The sequence below is a fragment of the Caenorhabditis elegans genome, chromosome X (genome assembly GCF_000002985.6).
Source record: "Caenorhabditis elegans chromosome X".
In the NCBI taxonomy this organism is placed as follows: Eukaryota; Metazoa; Nematoda; class Chromadorea; order Rhabditida; family Rhabditidae; genus Caenorhabditis; species Caenorhabditis elegans.
In genome coordinates, this window is record NC_003284.9 from 9,167,696 (window position 1) to 9,184,804 (window position 17,109).

Below are 17,109 nucleotides of genomic sequence, written 5' to 3' on the forward strand. Positions count from 1 at the left end.
TTGAAAGCGACTTGTTCCTATTATACAATTTTTTAGTATCCTACCAAGGAAATTGTAATTGTACTAGTTTATTTATGTATACCTCGCTCTAATCCAAACTTTTGAAATGTTCTTCCATTTTCTTCACAACTGTATATATGAAAAGTCATTATCATTTTACCAGTATAAGAGTTTTTTGAGAAATCCGTTCCAGTTTCCTATGAAAATTCCATAAAACAATAATGTAGCTTCATCCTGACCTAAATTTAGTGAACCTAAATTTCAACAACGTCATTTTGTAAAATTTGATAAAGGCCTATCGTCTTTGGTTTTTGAATTGGTCGGTACGGAAAAATGGCGTTGTTCAAAGATATATAAAAAAGAAAAATACCGATTTTCAGTTTCATGACATATACAACTTGTTTTCCAAAATTGTTTGATCTCCGGAAACTGCAACATTTCAACTGATACTTTTTTGATCTGACGTGATATTCGGTCAAACGATAATTAAACTTTCTCGTTGTTCTCTGTTCAACATTGTTCTCTCTGTGAAGATATCAATGACCGGTGAAATTGTGGGGTTCACACGTTTTCGAATTGCTATTTATGTTGAACAGGTTCACTTATCAATTTAAGAACAAAACAAACAGTCTATCTTGTTTTTATAATGGAGACAAGTGGTTGCTGAAAATTGGAGCTCTTAAAATTCAAATAAAAACCGCCCGGAAATGACCGTTCATTGACATTTCGTGGGCGTGAATAATCAATGTTATCATTCGGCATCTCAGTAACTAGTATTAATTACTATCATGTGGAAAGTGCACTCTCTGGAGAATATAAAAGAAGAATCTGAAACTGAAAAATAACGCTCCTTCCAATATGCAACTATTAACTTTTGTCTTTGGATTTGTTCTCATTGCATTGTCAACATCTCAATGGGATAACAGTTATTGGTAATTGTTCTTCAATTTTTTCCTAACTTTGTTATTTCGTACAATTCAATAGTTTGATTTAAAAATGAGTTATTTTTTAATGTCAAACAGTGATTTCCATAAAAACTGTTGTCAATAAAAATAAAATCCACTCACTATATTTTCAAATGAGTTTACTTCCACACTAACTCGTGAGTACTTCTCACACTGAATTTTTAGATAAGTGCTCCGGACTCTTGTACTCTAATCACCAAAAATCAAATTTAAACTTCAGGTGGTACAACCAACAGCCAACACAGGCTCCTTCATTCAATTGGTTCGGTAATGGTGGTCATCAGTCGGATGGAAAGGGAAATATGTGGCAAGGAAGTGATAACGCAAAGATAATGCTCTTCGCCAAATCTTCATGGCCATGATTGAATACTCTTCTTGTATCACGTTATTCTACTGGTTCACACTTTTTCCCACAGTAATAAAAGATTACCTGTCATGCGAACACCTGTTCGTTAGTTTTACAGACAATAGGTGCAAGTTGTTTGGATTTACAACCGGAAACGGAAGAAGAGCATTGACAACCGAAACAAAGGTTCAAGGTGTCCTATGGGAATGGGGGGTGTGTGGGAGAGCAGTAACAAATAGATTTTAAAGGTGATTGTATTCATTATTTAAAAGTAACAAAAAGTAAATTACTAAAAACTGAAAAGTTGTATGGAAGAAAAAACAATTTGATATGAAGGAGATATGAGGATAACATGCATTTATTTATTCGCTCTTTGAAGTTGAAATGGTGTAAAAGTTTCCAAAAAGATATATTTTCAAATGGTTTTCTTCCTAGTAAATAATATTATATCTTAAACCTAGATTCATTCCATTCATTATGCAGCCAGTAAATTGATTAACTTTCAGACACCTAGAACTCTGCCAAAACAATGAGCGGTTAGAAAAAAGTGCAGAACTCTATAGTTTTCACAATCTGTGAACACTTTTCTGATAGAAAAATTCAATAACTATCGTTCCCATCGTTTTGTAGACTCTAATGAAAACAATTTTTGAGCACACCAGTGACAGCTTCTGAAACTCGATTTGTGAACAGGTCAGATCTTGTCGACTGAAACCAATGTTTTATCACTTAACCAATTGAATACATATTATTTTCAATTAGTACAATGTATTTGAAGAGCATGCAGTCTGAATGAAAGTTTTATAATTTGCATCATAAGGTTTGATTTTAATCTCAAACAACGTGCAAATAAAACAAAAAAAACAGTGTTTGATTTCGTATTTTTTTGTCTGGGTTGCAAAAAATAGAAATTACTGATTGGAAATTTAAAATTTAAGGCTAAAATTCGGCAGACTGAAACTAATTTCACAACATTATTTAAACTTAAAAAAGAGCTCTGATAGAGTTCGAGATGAATATGTTAAGGTTTAACCATCTGTATGACAAAGATGTCACATTGTCCAAATTAAGCAATTATCACTGTTCTCTATTTACTATTAGTTTGATCATGGACTGTTAAATGTCAGGCACCTCACGTGTGGACTCTTACTCAAAGCAATCAATTTACAATAAATTACCCCCTTTCAAACCATTTGTAGAATTAAATCATCCCGTTAATTCTGAAACTAACAATAAAATTGGTTCCCTTACATTGGCAAAAACCAGGCTCATAAAATCTATAAGCTTGTGCTCTGTTTTGCTAGAACTCCACACCACTTAATGAGATTTCACTTGATTGTCTGCAGACAATAAGATACTAGATGATTAGATATTCAGATACATTTCGACGTAATTAGATATTCGATAACAAATGCCCAGTCACATTTCTTTAGGTTTTTATGGATAATTTTGTTTTTAACAAATGAACTCAAAAATGTGTTCAAATTTATTTTTTTTTTCATATTTGAGATAGGCTCATATTAGTATCATTCGACATTCGAATTATTACAGCATTGCAAAGCGTCAAAGATGTTATTTTTATTTATACGTTGGAATGTTTAACAGTGAATATATTGTTTCTCTAGCCTACTATTTTTTTTTGTTATTTTTGATGTGAGGTTATTTTGTGTAACCATTAAACATTCATTGTGCACAACATTATCTTATTTTGAGTACATTATTTCTAAAAAACATTCAAACGAGCATTGCAAGAGCCAGACTATTTTATTTGAACCCATACCATTTAATGTCATAGACCAGGTGTGCACTCTCCCTCGGAGCGATGCATTCATTTCATGTACTCATTTTTTGATTGTTGACCAGTTATTCGTTTCTATTGATAATTTTTCTTTTGCTGTACATCTTTCTGTTTTTTATCGATTCTGATGACATGAAAATAAAGAGAAGTGCCCAATTGTATACTTGGATGAATAGTATACTTTGAAATTTTCTACGTTGGCATTTTATCGAAAACATTTGAAAATGAGCAAAGTGTCCATGCCGTAGGAATATTCTTTCAAATGCAAAAAGTTTCAACCAAAACCAAAATTTTTAAACCAAATTAACTCTGAGAATATTTGTTTTGAATACTGTTTCCCACTCCCGTCAAACTGTTTACCGTTCATGTTGTACATTTTAACCTAACAGACATTCCAATCAATAATTGATTCGCATGGTTCCCACAATTAAGCAATTCCTCTTCAAGTATTATCGATCGCATCCAGGTAAAAGTTGTACCAGACACGCCCCTTATTGTGCTCACTACAAACTCCTCCTCCATTTGAGTCAAGTAAACTTGTAGGACCATTCATACCATTCGCTCATGTTCCCTACCTCTTGAAAGGTGCGCAGTTTTTGCAAATCTGATACTGGTTACAAACATATGGTTACATATTTTTGAAAATCATCGTTAAACTTTGTTTATTCACTCTGATAAAAAATTTTTTAAGTTTGCACTCATTCATTTTGTTTTCAGTTTGATTTCTCTCTCACTCACTTCCGCTTTCAAAGAAATTATGCGTTTCTTCAACATTTTCTCTTCTTCCTTTACTTCAACCGCCAAATGGTCCTGCCCTAATAAATTGAAAATCTCATCTGAGGACATTCGAAACTTCAAGGACACACTTATTGCTATGAAAGGAAGAAGAATGAATGCGGTAAGCAAAACATAATCTTTACAATTTTATGAATTACACTCCAAATGAAAAAAAACATCCAATTTTTATCAATTTTCAGACTGCCATGCGCTTGCTCACTAATGAAACCAACTACAAAGTCACAATTGAAGTGTCCACAAAAGCTATCCGGGCATTGAAGAAGGTTATCCGTCGTGGTGTCGGGCAATACCAACCTGGTTCCAAGACGGACCAACTCATCACTTCATTCAAAGAAGTAAAACAAGAATACGATGAGATGATTTTGAAAATGGACATCAAAATGGTACCTTCAAAAGCTGATTACGTCATTGAATGCTGGCTCAAAAAAGATGCTGCCGAGAAAGCTGCCAAAGAATCAAAAGATCGCAAAGCCTTGAAGAACGCTGCTAGGAAAGCTGAAAAAAACGCACACGAAGAATCATCATATTTCAGAGTGGATGACCCAGAACCAGAACCACAAAACATCTACAGAATTGATCCAATCATTGAAATTTATGTCTGAAATGGTTTCACTTTATCGATTTTTTTTTTCATATTTGTTTTAATTTCCCAGTTTATCCCTGTTTTGATCACTCCCTTTGCAATTTTTAGTGCCCAGTTTTTATGTTATAACGAACCACTATTTCAATAAAAAATATTTCAAAGTTCAAAAAGTCTGATATTGGAAAATTTCTGAAAAAAGTTTGAAGGATTTCGAAATTGATGAAAATATAAGACAGAAATGACGGTGATCTGTAATTGATGCTTCTCATGAATCACATGGCGGCTCCTTTTTTGATGTCTCTTTTCCCGAAGGGAAAGGTCAATAATTTCCCAGAGTTGCTTTTGAATTCAAACCACAAGTCGACAGGAGCTGAAGGAAACCCAACAATTTCATTCTTTCATTCTTTTTGTTTGCTTTTTGAGAATCACAGCAAGTATTCGAGTTAAATTAAATGTGCGTGTTGGGATGGATTTAGTTCGGCATTTAGCACCAGCTTATTACTCAAGCTGTGTCTAACTAGTAAGACATCTTAACATGGTCCCCGAAGACTGAGGCGAATTCAACTCAACTCTTTCCAGAAACATTTCTCTGTGTCGTCTTGAACTTGTGTGAGAGTTTGACAAAAGATAATTTGAACTTTAAGCCGGAACTAAGTTTTGCCAACGTTTTACTCAGGTTTTACCAAATTTTAAACCATTCAAATATTTTTTTCCAACGTTGGGTAAGAACCTAGCTTTAACTGCAGAGTAACCAATAACTGTAAACCAACTCAAAATTCGGATCAATATTTTTACCTTAACTATGGAAGCGAACAAAACGGTCGCGGTTAGTTTATACCCATTCCACAACAAAATGAAGATATAAGGTCTTAATTTTTTTACAGGTCGCGATGATGAACACATCTGATGAGAAGATTTATCAAATCTGCACGGCAATTTTCACCGACTCGATTAAGATTCGAAAGGCAAAGAGAGTTCTTGCACTCAGCCCGCGCCAATACACACTTGTAAGTTCAAACTCTTCATGGTCTGAACATAAACGCGGCTTGAGACGTCATTTGGATCGAACTCCACTGGATACAACTGATTTTCATTCTCTTTTAATTTTACAAACTTCAATAATTTCACGATAGCTATCTTATACTGTTTTTATTTGTTTGTTTGTTTTTGTTTTGTAGCTTTTAGTAAGATATGTTTTCACTACACGCCTAAACACATTTGTGACGTGGGACATGCATTAAAAATCAATAGCAATGTGGTACAAATTTTCAATATCCTTGATTGGAATACTTGAGCTATTTCAGAAAGTATATGTATAACTAAATGATCATTAATTTTTCATTACATTAATAGACGAAACACTTGCAAAAAAATACAATTAAAAAAATAGTAAAGCTTTTCTGAGATTTCAATAAAAAAAATATGTACATGTAATCATTTGAAACTACCAATACACATGCCAACACCAGAGAAAAATCGATATAAGTTTGAGTCCGCTTTTACCAATCCTGTTCTCGAAGTGGGTATACAATGTCGATTGGAGTGGTTGCGGGGGCCGGGCGATGACGAATATTGCTCCACTTCTCAGCTGGCTCGGTGAATCGGACAAACTGGAAATAATATTGGTTTGATGTTTTACAAATTTTTTCTCAATCTGTTTCTTAGAAAAGCACTTCGATTTTTTCAGTAATGTTGTACCTAAGAAGTTTCAAAAAAAAAAATTTTACGGGAAGAGCAAAGGGGGTTTTGAAAGAAAGCTCTCAACCCACAGATGAAGCGTCCGAGATTGAACAAGATTAAACTCGGAGACGATTTCAGTTCTTCTTTTAATTTCGGATATCAGCTTTGTTAATCAAGAACGTAGAGTGCTTGATTATAATACATTTAAGAACTTACACCAGCACCGGAACAAGTTAGAGAGTTTCTGTTTTTGGTTGTCTTTGCACGCTGAGAATTATTGGATATAAATTAGAGGCACATTCCAACTCCTGACTTTGACACAATAAAATTACGGTACGGAATCATCAAAAGTTTAAAAAAAACACATGTCGTTATGACGTTCGATTCGACTGTTTTTTCCCAAAATTGCAACAAGAGTTTCCAATATCGAAAACTTATTTCGAATGTTCAGATCTTTAAATTTGTGAATAGAACCAACCGTTTGTCTCCAAAATACGTCCATCTCAATTTCTTCAGGCTTCTGTACAAACTCTCTTCTGTGCTCTGCGCGCAGCTCCTTGACAACCGTCATAATTTTTGAGACTTTCTCGCAAAGTTCGCTGACCATCTTGCAGTCCTTTGACATTGTGAATTTTTGACTGTCCCTGTAAATTAGGATAATGATGAAGCATTGAAAAAAAGAATAGAAAAATGTGCAACTGTCTATGTACGCAATGAGAATTGGTTGGTTGTTCAGTGGTCAACAGAAAGAATAGGTGAGAAATGATGTCGTTAAATGGTGGTGCGTAGGTAAGAACTGTTGAGTCGAGAGCAAGTGTGGAGCTCTATCTGGCGATCAGAGTGGCATTGTGAAATTTGGCAGATGTGAATTCGGTTTAGACAGGGTTAGACAGACAATATCGATTTGTTACTAAAAAAATAAGATAATTCATGATCAACAAGTAGTTAGTATTTAATAGCTGAGGGCTTACACGAAAAATTGAAAAACCAGAACCGGCCCTTTTTTCATCTCCAAAATTAGTCTGTATTTCAAAATACACGGGCAGGTGCATACCTCAAAAAGGTTATGGATACAGAATGTTGCAACATGTTCACAAGTTGACAACAGCTATCATGACCTTCCTAGACACTCCTCCGATTAGAACTTGCCTGAGCGCAGACACATATTTCAAATAACAAACCATATGCTAAAGCAACGTGCACTTTTGATCCATTGCGCGGCATCAGTTTTCAGTTTACAATATGCATACTTCTAAGAATAATGACCGAGGAAAACATTTCGTTCGGCTACAAAATAAAATATAACAGTAATATGAACGAAATCTGAAAACTGCTGAATTACTTTCAATTAGAAAATCTCAGTGTGGAACCTATTTTGGGCAGGCTAGTTTTTTTTTGAGCGTCGATCTGAAATACGTTCTTGACGAACGGTTGAGGGGTTACAGCGGTTACTTGAGCAACATAAAAATGTTAAGAAAACCATTAAATCACACAGAAAGTTTCAAAATACCGCATGCTTTCTATTCGTTCTGTGCCACGTCGATCTATAAGGGTTGATTTTAAAGATATCAATAAATAATTATCTTCTAAACTACAAAAAATGGAATACCTTAATTTTTCATAGAAGCACAAGACAACCTAGGCCAAATTTGAGCAATGAAGTCCTGCAATAATGGAAAAATAGTCGGTAGGGGGGTCCACCCACTTCTTGGCTTTTAACAATTTTAAAAACTTTATTAAACATGTAATTTTTAAAATTGGTCAACATCATCAAGACAGGTGAGCCCTAACAAAACTTGCTACTGTTTTTAAATTCAGCGCACTTTTACAGACCATTCGACAGACCATTCGATCTTATTAGTAGGGTTGTGATTTTTGGCGCTAGTTTTTGAGAAGTTCGCTATTAGCAGAAACGGTGCTCTCGTACTTTCTTCTTGAATCATGGTAAAGTGTGTTACTTCAACACTTTTTGATATTGATAAAGATTTTCAAAAAATAAGAAACAAATGTATATGAGAACAGAATACTAAAAAGTGATTTGTGAACAGTTAGGTACATTTGCCATAATGAAACACTCGTTTGCATAAGAATGCACATAGATTTTTGTCGCGTCGCAAAATAAAAAAGGTCATGTTGATTAACACTGTGACAATTACTCCAGCAAAAAAGTTCAGCGAAAGATTTTTCATATCATTCCATGCCACGCATTCCACATTTGATAGAAGAACACGTTTAATTTTAATTGAATCAAATGATTCAACTTCCTTTAAGTCAAACATCAAAACGTTTTCAATTTTAGTTTATGCATTGTGTTGAAACAATTTCCAACCAGAGCGAAGATGCGATTTCGTAATAGCAGAACTTTTGCGCAATTGCTAATTTTGTTGTGACTATACTATTTTCAACACATTTTAGAGACTGTGAAAAATCATAACGACAACAATATTTACCCCCTCTCATTTTCTGCTTGATTGTTTTTTGTTAAATCTGCCGTATTTTCCCTATTAATATTGCGCCTCTATTTGTGCTGCGTCCCTGTTAGACTTGCCATCCACATTATATTTTCAACATTTAAATTTGAAAGAGATCGTTAGTATAGAAAAATTTTATTTACCACTTTTCATTAAATTTTTTTCAGCATGAAAACTTGGAGCAGTTCGGCTACGGAGACATAATATTGGACCATGCAGTGTTTATCAACAAATGATAAAAAATGACGGTCAGTGTCCAATGTGTTAGGCATCAAGTGAGAACATAAGTGAGCACTGATTCGGGCAATCCCTCCAAGATTCGGTGGTCCACGTGTCCAGGATTGAATTGTTCATCATTGCGTGAAAGGTCATGGCGTGGATGTTGTTGTTGTCAGACTCCTTTCCTTCTTGTATGCATCCTTCCATAGTTCACGGTTTAATGGTTCACGTGGTTTGTTCTTGTTTTTTTTTATTGTATCAAAACGTTAAGATAAATTGAAGTTGTAGATTAACAAACATAGTTTTCTGATTTGAAATTGTAGCAAATATATCGTAATAGATAAGTTTCTGGTACACATTGATATAAATTCTATTAGGGAGAATACCTCTGTAGCCGTCTAACAGTTTGGATTCAGGAATAATTCTCAGTGGGTACTGTTACAACTTTATTTATCTCCAAACTTCGAATTCAATAATAAATTAAAAACCACATTTCAATCATCAATTAACATTTATTCAAAAAAAAACATTATACATTACTAAACATTATTAAAAAATAAATAAATTAAATACATGAACATTCAATTATTTGTAAAAAAGTTTCATACATTTTTATTTTTACAACAAGAAAACATTTCAATGTGTCTCAAAAACAATATCTAGTTCTGCTTTAGATAAAAATAATTGTCCTTGTAGTAAATTGGCTCGCTGATGGAAAACTTGTTTTGATTCCACGCAGGATCACTTTGCCAATTTGTCGGTGCTGGGCCCTCTGGGAACAGTAGGTAGGGTGAGATGTCCAATCGAACAGGAATCAGACTGAAACGGACTTTCTCGTCACATTTGTCGATGCTACTCATAGTTGGATTTGGAGAAGCAACTTCTTGTTTTATAATTCGTAATGGTTTGATCGTGTTGGTCCCCGCCGAGCTCATGTTGCAAAACTCTGAAAACAGTTTTATCTTGGTAGATTTCAGACTAGTCTTGAAAAAATATTGAAAAGGTGTCAAAATCAAATATATTGTTTAAAATTGCACTTCGTCTATTATTTAGTTGAAGTGATGTAGATATGAAGGAAAATTATGTATGAAAACGAAATGCGCAGGATTGCACTTAGGTTTTGGGCCAATCAAATATGCTTTACAAAAAAGTATAAAAGAGATTCAATTTTTTTTATTTGAAGTGTGGGAAAAACATCAGGTACTTGGAAGTTTGTTCTCATGCCTATAGCTGACAAAATTTATTGAAACAACAGAAAAAACATATTGTTGATCAGCAAAAGTTGAATTCTCCAAAACAAAAAATGCCAAATTTAGTGTAACAATTTACCAATTGACCAACAAATTATTAATGTTTTGAAAATGTTTAAGGGGTTCCTAAAGGTAAAATCCTACGCGATAAATGCACTCTAGAGTAGAAAAAACCTCAGTTTTTGATGAAATATTTAAAGAAGTTTCAATTTTGATGCCCGCTCTAGTTTCATATTCTTCAAAATGCCTTAAAATTTGAATCTATGCGGTGCGCCCAACGGAATGATAGAGATTTTAAAAACAATTTTGCTTAAATTAATCCAAAATTATCAGCACATCTCATTTTGCAAAAACAATTGGGATGCTTGGTATTGTCTTGCAACGCCCTAAATTGCACATGGGGGTGGGGGAAGTTACATCTTGATGCACTATGCTAGAAATTGAACCAAATTTCATCAAAACAAATGAAAATTACAGATAAAAATTTGTGTTAACTCAGATATTAGAGTTTCATATTCAAAATAATTTTGAGGTGCCATTATAAGAAGACTCAAATTCTGAACAATTTTGAAATTACAGGAGACAATGCCACAAAAAAATAAAAGCTCAAAGAAAATGTCATTGTTCTCAGGCATGTTTCAGTTCGCAAGTTGTTTGGTTTTCATACAAACACTGGGAACCAAAAATTAGTTTATACACAATATCAAAAATTATTGTCCCAATTATTTTTAATTGTGCAAATCAGAGGGAATATCAAAAAATTACAGAAAATGAGACCATCAGAAGCTTTTCCCACATATAGGCTCGGAATCCAAATGTTGTGAAATATTCACACAATAATTGAAAATTTGGGATTTATCAATATGAAAAGTTTCAGTTCAAACATTGAACAAGTGCTATATTGAATGCATGTTTGTTAAAAACAAAAAGAAGGAAAATAAAAATGCATTGATTTATATGGAAAGATACCAGGGTCTTAGAGACCAAAGTTTATAATGACTTAGATGACTAAATGCTTCTGAATAACAACTGATTTTCACGCACCTCTTCCACTTCCTTGCTATCTAATGTCCACAGTTGATTGTGTAAGTCCCGAAGGAAAATGTTTCTGCTCAACCAGCAATCCACAATTTTTCTTATGAATAGCTTTATAGAAGGTATTCATTTCGGTGCTTTCCAAACAAATTCCTTCAACATCTTGAAATTTTTAAGCACGTATCAAATGAAGCGCATATTGGAAATGAATTTGATAATTTCGAAGTTGCTGTGGTTACCTATAAGAAAAAAACAAACAATTGCTGTTGGTATTTCTGAAAAATGTTTCACTTTGAAGACGTTTATTTTTTCTCAGCGCGTGCAACTCTGAATAACATTAATAATTTCCAACAAAGCAGCACTTTATTCACAAAAACATCACATGCTCTGAAGAAAAACCGAGCATTTCTGACAAGTTATTAAATGACTCTGATTAATCTGTACTTTCACACAGGTTTTGATGCTGCTCTGAATAGGGTATTTATTAGATTTTTATGGATACTAAAAAGCCCATTTTCTCACACAGGTTTTACCAATGGGAACATTTCTAATCATGTCTATGATGTCTTCTTACAATTTGTGCGTTAAGTAATTTTGTAATTGCATTTTATTAAAAAAAGTCGAATTTGACAAGAGAGGAATATTGAAGGCACAATTTAAAAAAAATCGTGAATTCCTACAGTTTGTCTGCAACAGCTAATTCAATTATAATGCCATATAGTATACACTTGACTGACTAAAATTTTGCCTTTTTCATAGGCGGTCCCGAATCGTCCTTTTTGGTCATGATGTAGGATTTATTTTGATATTCGATTTTTTCATTCACTGCAAACTTGTTACATTGCCATGCTGGATCGTCTTCCCAGCCACTTGGTGCCGGGCCAACAAGGACTAATTTATATTCGACGCTATCATGGTGGAGAGGTGTCAGAAACATGTTGGACACGGATTGTCATATCTATTTGGCTATTGGTGTTCATTGATTTCAATTGCAACGGCAGTGTGGGCAGGATTTGTCATTGGAAAAATTGTATTATTCTTTTTACTTAAATTTAATTATTTTCAATTAAAACTACTCCATACATACCAAAACAAAACTAAACTGTGATATAGTGCGTCTTTGCAATGTGACCTTCTTATTTGAGGTGTCAGGGGGGAGGGGAATTTTCATAACTCTTTTAAGTTCTTTCCGCTCTGTAGCAAAAACAAAAGTCACCTAGACTACTCATGTTTGAAGTGGAGCATGAGCAAAAGCGCACAACTTACCGGATCAGATATGACAGTGAAAATTTGCTGCAAAATTCGTTTTCCTATTTCCAAGGTTCCAATCATTGAAAAAATCGACTAAAATATCATTTTAGAACCTAAAAACAACAAAAAATATATATATAAAACCGCTCTACAAGTTTCTAAACCTTCACCATTTGTTATGGATTTGATATCGTCTCGCTCAAGTTGGGACATGGTCGATTGGAATTCCTTTTTCATGAATACTCTGATATCGGACCAGTCAGTAAGATCCATTCGATATTTCCGTAGTCCTGCGAACATCATGCAGTGACTGCGCATGATGAATTGTATCAACACTTTCTCACTGTCAGAAACTCCCTTTGTAAGAATTTCGATTCTAAATTAAACTAAGCATTAGTTTTCATATGGGTGAGGCTTAAACGAAATGAAATAAATTTTGATTTTACTCACCTCGCACGATAAAATATATCTCTTCGAGCAAGATACCTATGAGGTTCACTGAGAAGTGCACGAAGTAGATACACTCCTTTTGAAATCGGCAATTTTTTATCATTACTGAAAAATAGAGATTTTTTTAGGAAAACATCAAAACTTACAAAGGATCTACAACAGTTTCCTGAAAATCATTAGCGTTTACCAAATACTGACTCAAATCGTCAGGAAGCGAATCTTGCCCTACGTAATCTCTGTAAAAAATATACATGAGAGTCTAATTCAAAATTAAAAGTTCCACAAAAGTTTTACTGTAACTTGAAATAACTGACTTGATCACGATGTATTCGCTTGAATTCAAGTTCTCGAAAAATCGTCCCACAGGACAAAGAAACAACATCAAGAAAATGTGTAGTGGGATTTCTGTCTTTATTTGATTGGCAAAGGAGACAGCAGTGCTATGAAGAAATCTGAAAATTATAAAAACAGTTTATATGGTAATATTTTGATTTACAATCCAATAAAGCCCGAAAAAGTGGCCAATTTTTGGAACAATTGGTTAAAGTAATTTTTGGTGTGAATTGAAGAATGGTTTGTAAAATTTGATCACTCGTATTGAATAATGCAAAACACACAACCTGATTTATTAAAATTCTAAATTTTTAAGAACAAAAGTAGAATCCAAACTTTGACCACCTTGTTCTTGTAGCGATAGAATTTTGGGTACTGGTGTATTATTTTCCCTCATTTTATAATTATAAAGAATAACAAAAAAAAACATAGTAATGATTGCTCGGATTCTCTCGGGGTGAGAAAATGTGACTTCAAATTGAGATCAGGAGACCATAACGCCCATCGTTCCGATTATCGAGCAGTGTTGTAGCCGGATTGTTTAATTTTAGATTTTCTTAATAGGCTTTTTTCATCAACAGTTCTTACGACGCCTGCCGTGAAAATAATAATTTTTTTTTGTTGTTTTTCCATTTGAAAAATTCAAGTTAGATCTTAAGCAGTCCACCATAAGCATGTTGGTATGTATATCACGTGTCATCCCCGTATTTTTTGTCTTGCTAACATGTAAAGCAGTTTGGGTTTTCTGTCCGGACTTTTTCCTCGCTCAACTTCTTGTGTCTTTTTTCGATAATCAATAAAGAAATACACATGAATCTTAACAATAGTAATCAATCAAATTTTTTGTTTCATATTGTGTAGCAGTTATACCATATACAAATTTACTCTGAACAATATGTTTGCATGCGAAAATATGACATCCCACTGTTCAGCTCCAAATTTGAATGAGTCATATTAAACCAAATTTTTCTAACCAGCGCGTCAGTTTATCTGTTCCTACAGTAAACATTTCCTGATTATCGCTGTGTAGCAACAGTCGCAGAGGGTGCACGAATTGAATTTTAGTGTATTCAAAGACTATTTTTTCCATTCTCCCTTGGTTACCGTTTTGGGAATTTATAACGTCAAAATTTAAAACAAGTACCGCGTACCGTATGAAAAAATTAGCTACTCTTTTTGCCACCAGCTGGCGGCAAATCGAAAAACTACAAAGGTGTACTGGCAAGTCTTCAGAAAAAAATTTGTGGTGTGAAAATTTTAAAAATTTAATCGAACTTTCAACTTCACTATGCGTTTTCTAAAGTTTATATTCTGGTTTCTTATAAATAACCCTGCTAGGATAGGTTAAAACTTACTTTTGCCAATATTATTCAAAAACGCTTTTCCTTTCTGTTCTTCCTCGCCTGTCGCCAATTTATTTTTTGTTTTTCCTCTTTTAGATGTTTTCGTTTCTGTATGCTGGTCACTGTTCTGAACTCTTACCTCGAGGGCCCAGGCAAATGCCACCTTCAACAACGTTTTCTTTAATGTATTTTTTAGTTGTGAAAAACATTTAATATTGTATAATGTTTCAGATTGTCATGGAGCAGCCCGCTCGTGCTTCTCTTAACTTCGGTCGTAGATTCATGGTAAGCAATTTTAGTTCAAAAAAAAACTAAAACTTTACGCTATATGGTGAACAGTGTATATTTTTTCAGAGAGAGCACGTTAACACCATGATCGAAGTGAAAGAAGGGATCACTGAACTCGTAGGTTTATACTTTTTATTAAAATCTATCCACAGTGGCTTATAGCTGAGAATGGATCGTTTGGACACGGAGTTTGGCCACTTCTCGCTTGCTCATTTTTTGCTCATGGTGGTTATGCTCGAGATCGGATGTCACCCATACTGCCTGGAAGACCAAGTGAAGCTCGGTAACTTGTGCAACATAATGCTGCAGCTCCTTCAAAGTGCGATGGGTCACTGATTTATTCCATGTTTGATTTTTAAGTTGTGCAAATTGGAATGAATATGTTAATTACAAATAATAATTTCGTTTATTATCTTTATTTTGGAGTGCGTGTTTTCATAGAAGCACAGAAATGTTTTTATTATTCTTTGTGGTGATTAAAAAGCAATCTGTTAATGTTTCATGATTCTATTTCAGAAAGTCACATTTTGTAGGTGAACATTTACACCAACCACCGGCGCTTCCTCTAAACGGAGAGTGGTAAAGCGCAAATCGGGGACAGATGTTTGCTTTCGCGAAAAGTCACAAAAACTGAGTTATAAAATTGAAAAAAAAAAACTCAGATTTTGTAAAGTAGCAATTTGCATTGCATGGAACGGGATTAATGAAGAGTCCAAGACCCATATCTTTACAGCTTCCTCCCTCATATGTGCCTGTGTACCTCTCAACGTCAACGCTTTTCATGAATGAAGGCAATGAAATCATTATCTTTTTTTACAGTTACTCTAGAATTTTCTCTTGAAAACTACAGTTTGAGTATAGTACAACGTCGCCGGCAAAACATGGTTAAAAAACAGTTTATTTGCTCGGATAATAATGCTTGAACAAAAAACTACAAAGTTAACAAGGGTAACACAATTTGATGAACAAGTTATTTTCCTGAATAATCAATAATCTTGAAGTTAGGGAAAACTGCATTTATCAAACTTTTATATTATTTCTTAATTTCTTCCAGTTTCCACCGATTATGTCATAACATTTAGTTCGCGTTGGTTCAATAAAATACCCCGCGTTCCGAGTGAACACACCTGAAAATCAACAAAAACCATGTAGCAATGTCTCATGGTTTTCATTCCATATTCCATGTATCATTACAAATCGTGGCCGGAGAAGGCAAACGAGAAAATATGCATTTTCCACACAACTCTCCCACATTACGCAATACCATTTCTACAGCTCGCCATCCTTCTCCACCATTCCAAAAAATGTTTGTTTTCGAATTGCACTCTCACATTGGTGCGGTCCGCACCATACCCCTTCTCTTTCTCTCTCTCGAACTAACGAACATTTTAACTTGTGACCAACTCACTGCAGTGTGCGAATTTATTTCCAGTTTTCTAGTTTTCTACCAAGTTTTTGAATAGGCAGATTTACTGTTTTTTTAAATTTCTTTAGTCTTCTGTCTTTCTGAAAATCGTTTGCAATTTTATATATAAAGATAATCTTGTTGAGCAATTAGTAGTAGTGAATATTCCGTGAAACCGCTAATTTCAAAATTTGAATTCGATCTTGTTTCCAATACTTTTTTGTTTAGGGTTTTAATTTTTGAACTACGGGAATGGATGAGTCAAACGTGTCGCAAGAACTTCTGGTATGTTGGTGAATCAAATCTTCACAAAATTTCAAAAAAGTGTTTCAGAATAGTAACAGAACCGAAATCGCCAGATGCGTGTTGTTAAAAGATTTAGTGGTTAGTATTATTAGAAAGCTAAAACTATTCTCTGAACCGTAAACTTCTTTTCAGGTAATGTACGGTGGATACGAAGTTTACGCAAATCACGTGGACCTTCTTATGTGTTTTCATCAATTGATGATTGTCCTTGGTGAAATGCCCCTATCTCACAGTGGAATTGTGCTCATGCTTCATACATCAACACTCATCACAAAGTTGACCCATGTTATCGATAAAATGCCGATGCATCCTATCTTTGGCTAATTGTTGGAGTAATAAGAAAAACACTCAAGAGTGCATGTTTTCTGGTTTTGTTGTGCCGTCTTTAAGCTGGATAACAGTTCTCTTGAATAAAAATGTTTGTTGATAACGTAAAGTTCAGTTTTCCGTTAACTGAAATTAGTAACTCGTTCAAAATGATTATATATATATAGCATATATTTATTCAATCAAAAGAAGATAACACATGACATATGACATTAGAGGTAATCAGCGGTGAGAAGGATAGATATTTTGAACCAAATGTTG

At 34.1% G+C, this 17,109-nt stretch overlaps 7 protein-coding genes across 7 annotated transcripts; 5 read left to right on the forward strand and 2 right to left on the reverse strand.

Moving 5' to 3' along the window:
- The first annotated feature begins 843 nt into the window (after nt 1-843).
- Nucleotides 844-1,401, forward strand: B0563.9 (C-type lectin domain-containing protein). Its single transcript, NM_001047747.4, has 2 exons — nt 844-932; nt 1,186-1,401. The coding sequence occupies exons 1-2, from the start codon at nt 859-861 to the stop codon at nt 1,325-1,327; spliced, it is 216 nt and encodes a 71-aa protein (NP_001041212.1). The 5' UTR covers nt 844-858; the 3' UTR covers nt 1,328-1,401.
- Nucleotides 1,402-3,845: 2,444 nt separating this feature from the next.
- Nucleotides 3,846-4,641, forward strand: B0563.1 (uncharacterized protein). The gene is made up of 2 exons (NM_077146.2): nt 3,846-4,007; nt 4,087-4,641. The coding sequence occupies exons 1-2, from the start codon at nt 3,867-3,869 to the stop codon at nt 4,507-4,509; spliced, it is 564 nt and encodes a 187-aa protein (NP_509547.1). The 5' UTR covers nt 3,846-3,866; the 3' UTR covers nt 4,510-4,641.
- Nucleotides 4,642-4,882: 241 nt separating this feature from the next.
- B0563.18 (Transposase) lies at nt 4,883-5,623 on the forward strand (the record flags this gene model as incomplete). Its single annotated transcript, NM_001270142.2, has 2 exons — nt 4,883-5,316; nt 5,375-5,623. The coding sequence occupies exons 1-2, from the start codon at nt 5,293-5,295 to the stop codon at nt 5,621-5,623; spliced, it is 273 nt and encodes a 90-aa protein (NP_001257071.1). The 5' UTR covers nt 4,883-5,292.
- Nucleotides 5,624-5,814: 191 nt separating this feature from the next.
- B0563.8 (uncharacterized protein) lies at nt 5,815-6,814 on the reverse strand. Its single transcript, NM_077147.3, has 2 exons — nt 6,649-6,814; nt 5,815-6,100 (listed from the first exon to the last, which is right to left on the reverse strand). The coding sequence occupies exons 1-2, from the start codon at nt 6,793-6,795 to the stop codon at nt 5,990-5,992; spliced, it is 258 nt and encodes an 85-aa protein (NP_509548.2). The 5' UTR covers nt 6,796-6,814; the 3' UTR covers nt 5,815-5,989.
- Nucleotides 6,815-12,489: 5,675 nt separating this feature from the next.
- Y81B9A.4 (NR LBD domain-containing protein) lies at nt 12,490-13,228 on the reverse strand (the record flags this gene model as incomplete). The annotated part of the gene is made up of 5 exons (NM_001375095.1): nt 12,490-12,509; nt 12,561-12,772; nt 12,847-12,951; nt 12,993-13,082; nt 13,161-13,228. 5 exons carry the CDS (start codon nt 13,226-13,228, stop codon nt 12,490-12,492), a joined length of 495 nt encoding a protein of 164 aa, NP_001361916.1.
- A 1,516-nt stretch (nt 13,229-14,744) lies between these two features.
- On the forward strand, nt 14,745-15,146 carry Y81B9A.3 (NR LBD domain-containing protein; the record flags this gene model as incomplete). The annotated part of the gene is made up of 3 exons (NM_077148.4): nt 14,745-14,807; nt 14,877-14,927; nt 14,973-15,146. The coding sequence occupies 3 exons, from the start codon at nt 14,745-14,747 to the stop codon at nt 15,144-15,146; spliced, it is 288 nt and encodes a 95-aa protein (NP_509549.2).
- A 1,294-nt stretch (nt 15,147-16,440) lies between these two features.
- Y81B9A.2 (Ovule protein) lies at nt 16,441-16,951 on the forward strand. Its single transcript, NM_001375096.2, has 3 exons — nt 16,441-16,500; nt 16,549-16,599; nt 16,654-16,951. Exons 1-3 carry the CDS (start codon nt 16,468-16,470, stop codon nt 16,843-16,845), a joined length of 276 nt encoding a protein of 91 aa, NP_001361915.1. The 5' UTR covers nt 16,441-16,467; the 3' UTR covers nt 16,846-16,951.
- The last annotated feature ends 158 nt before the right edge of the window (nt 16,952-17,109 follow it).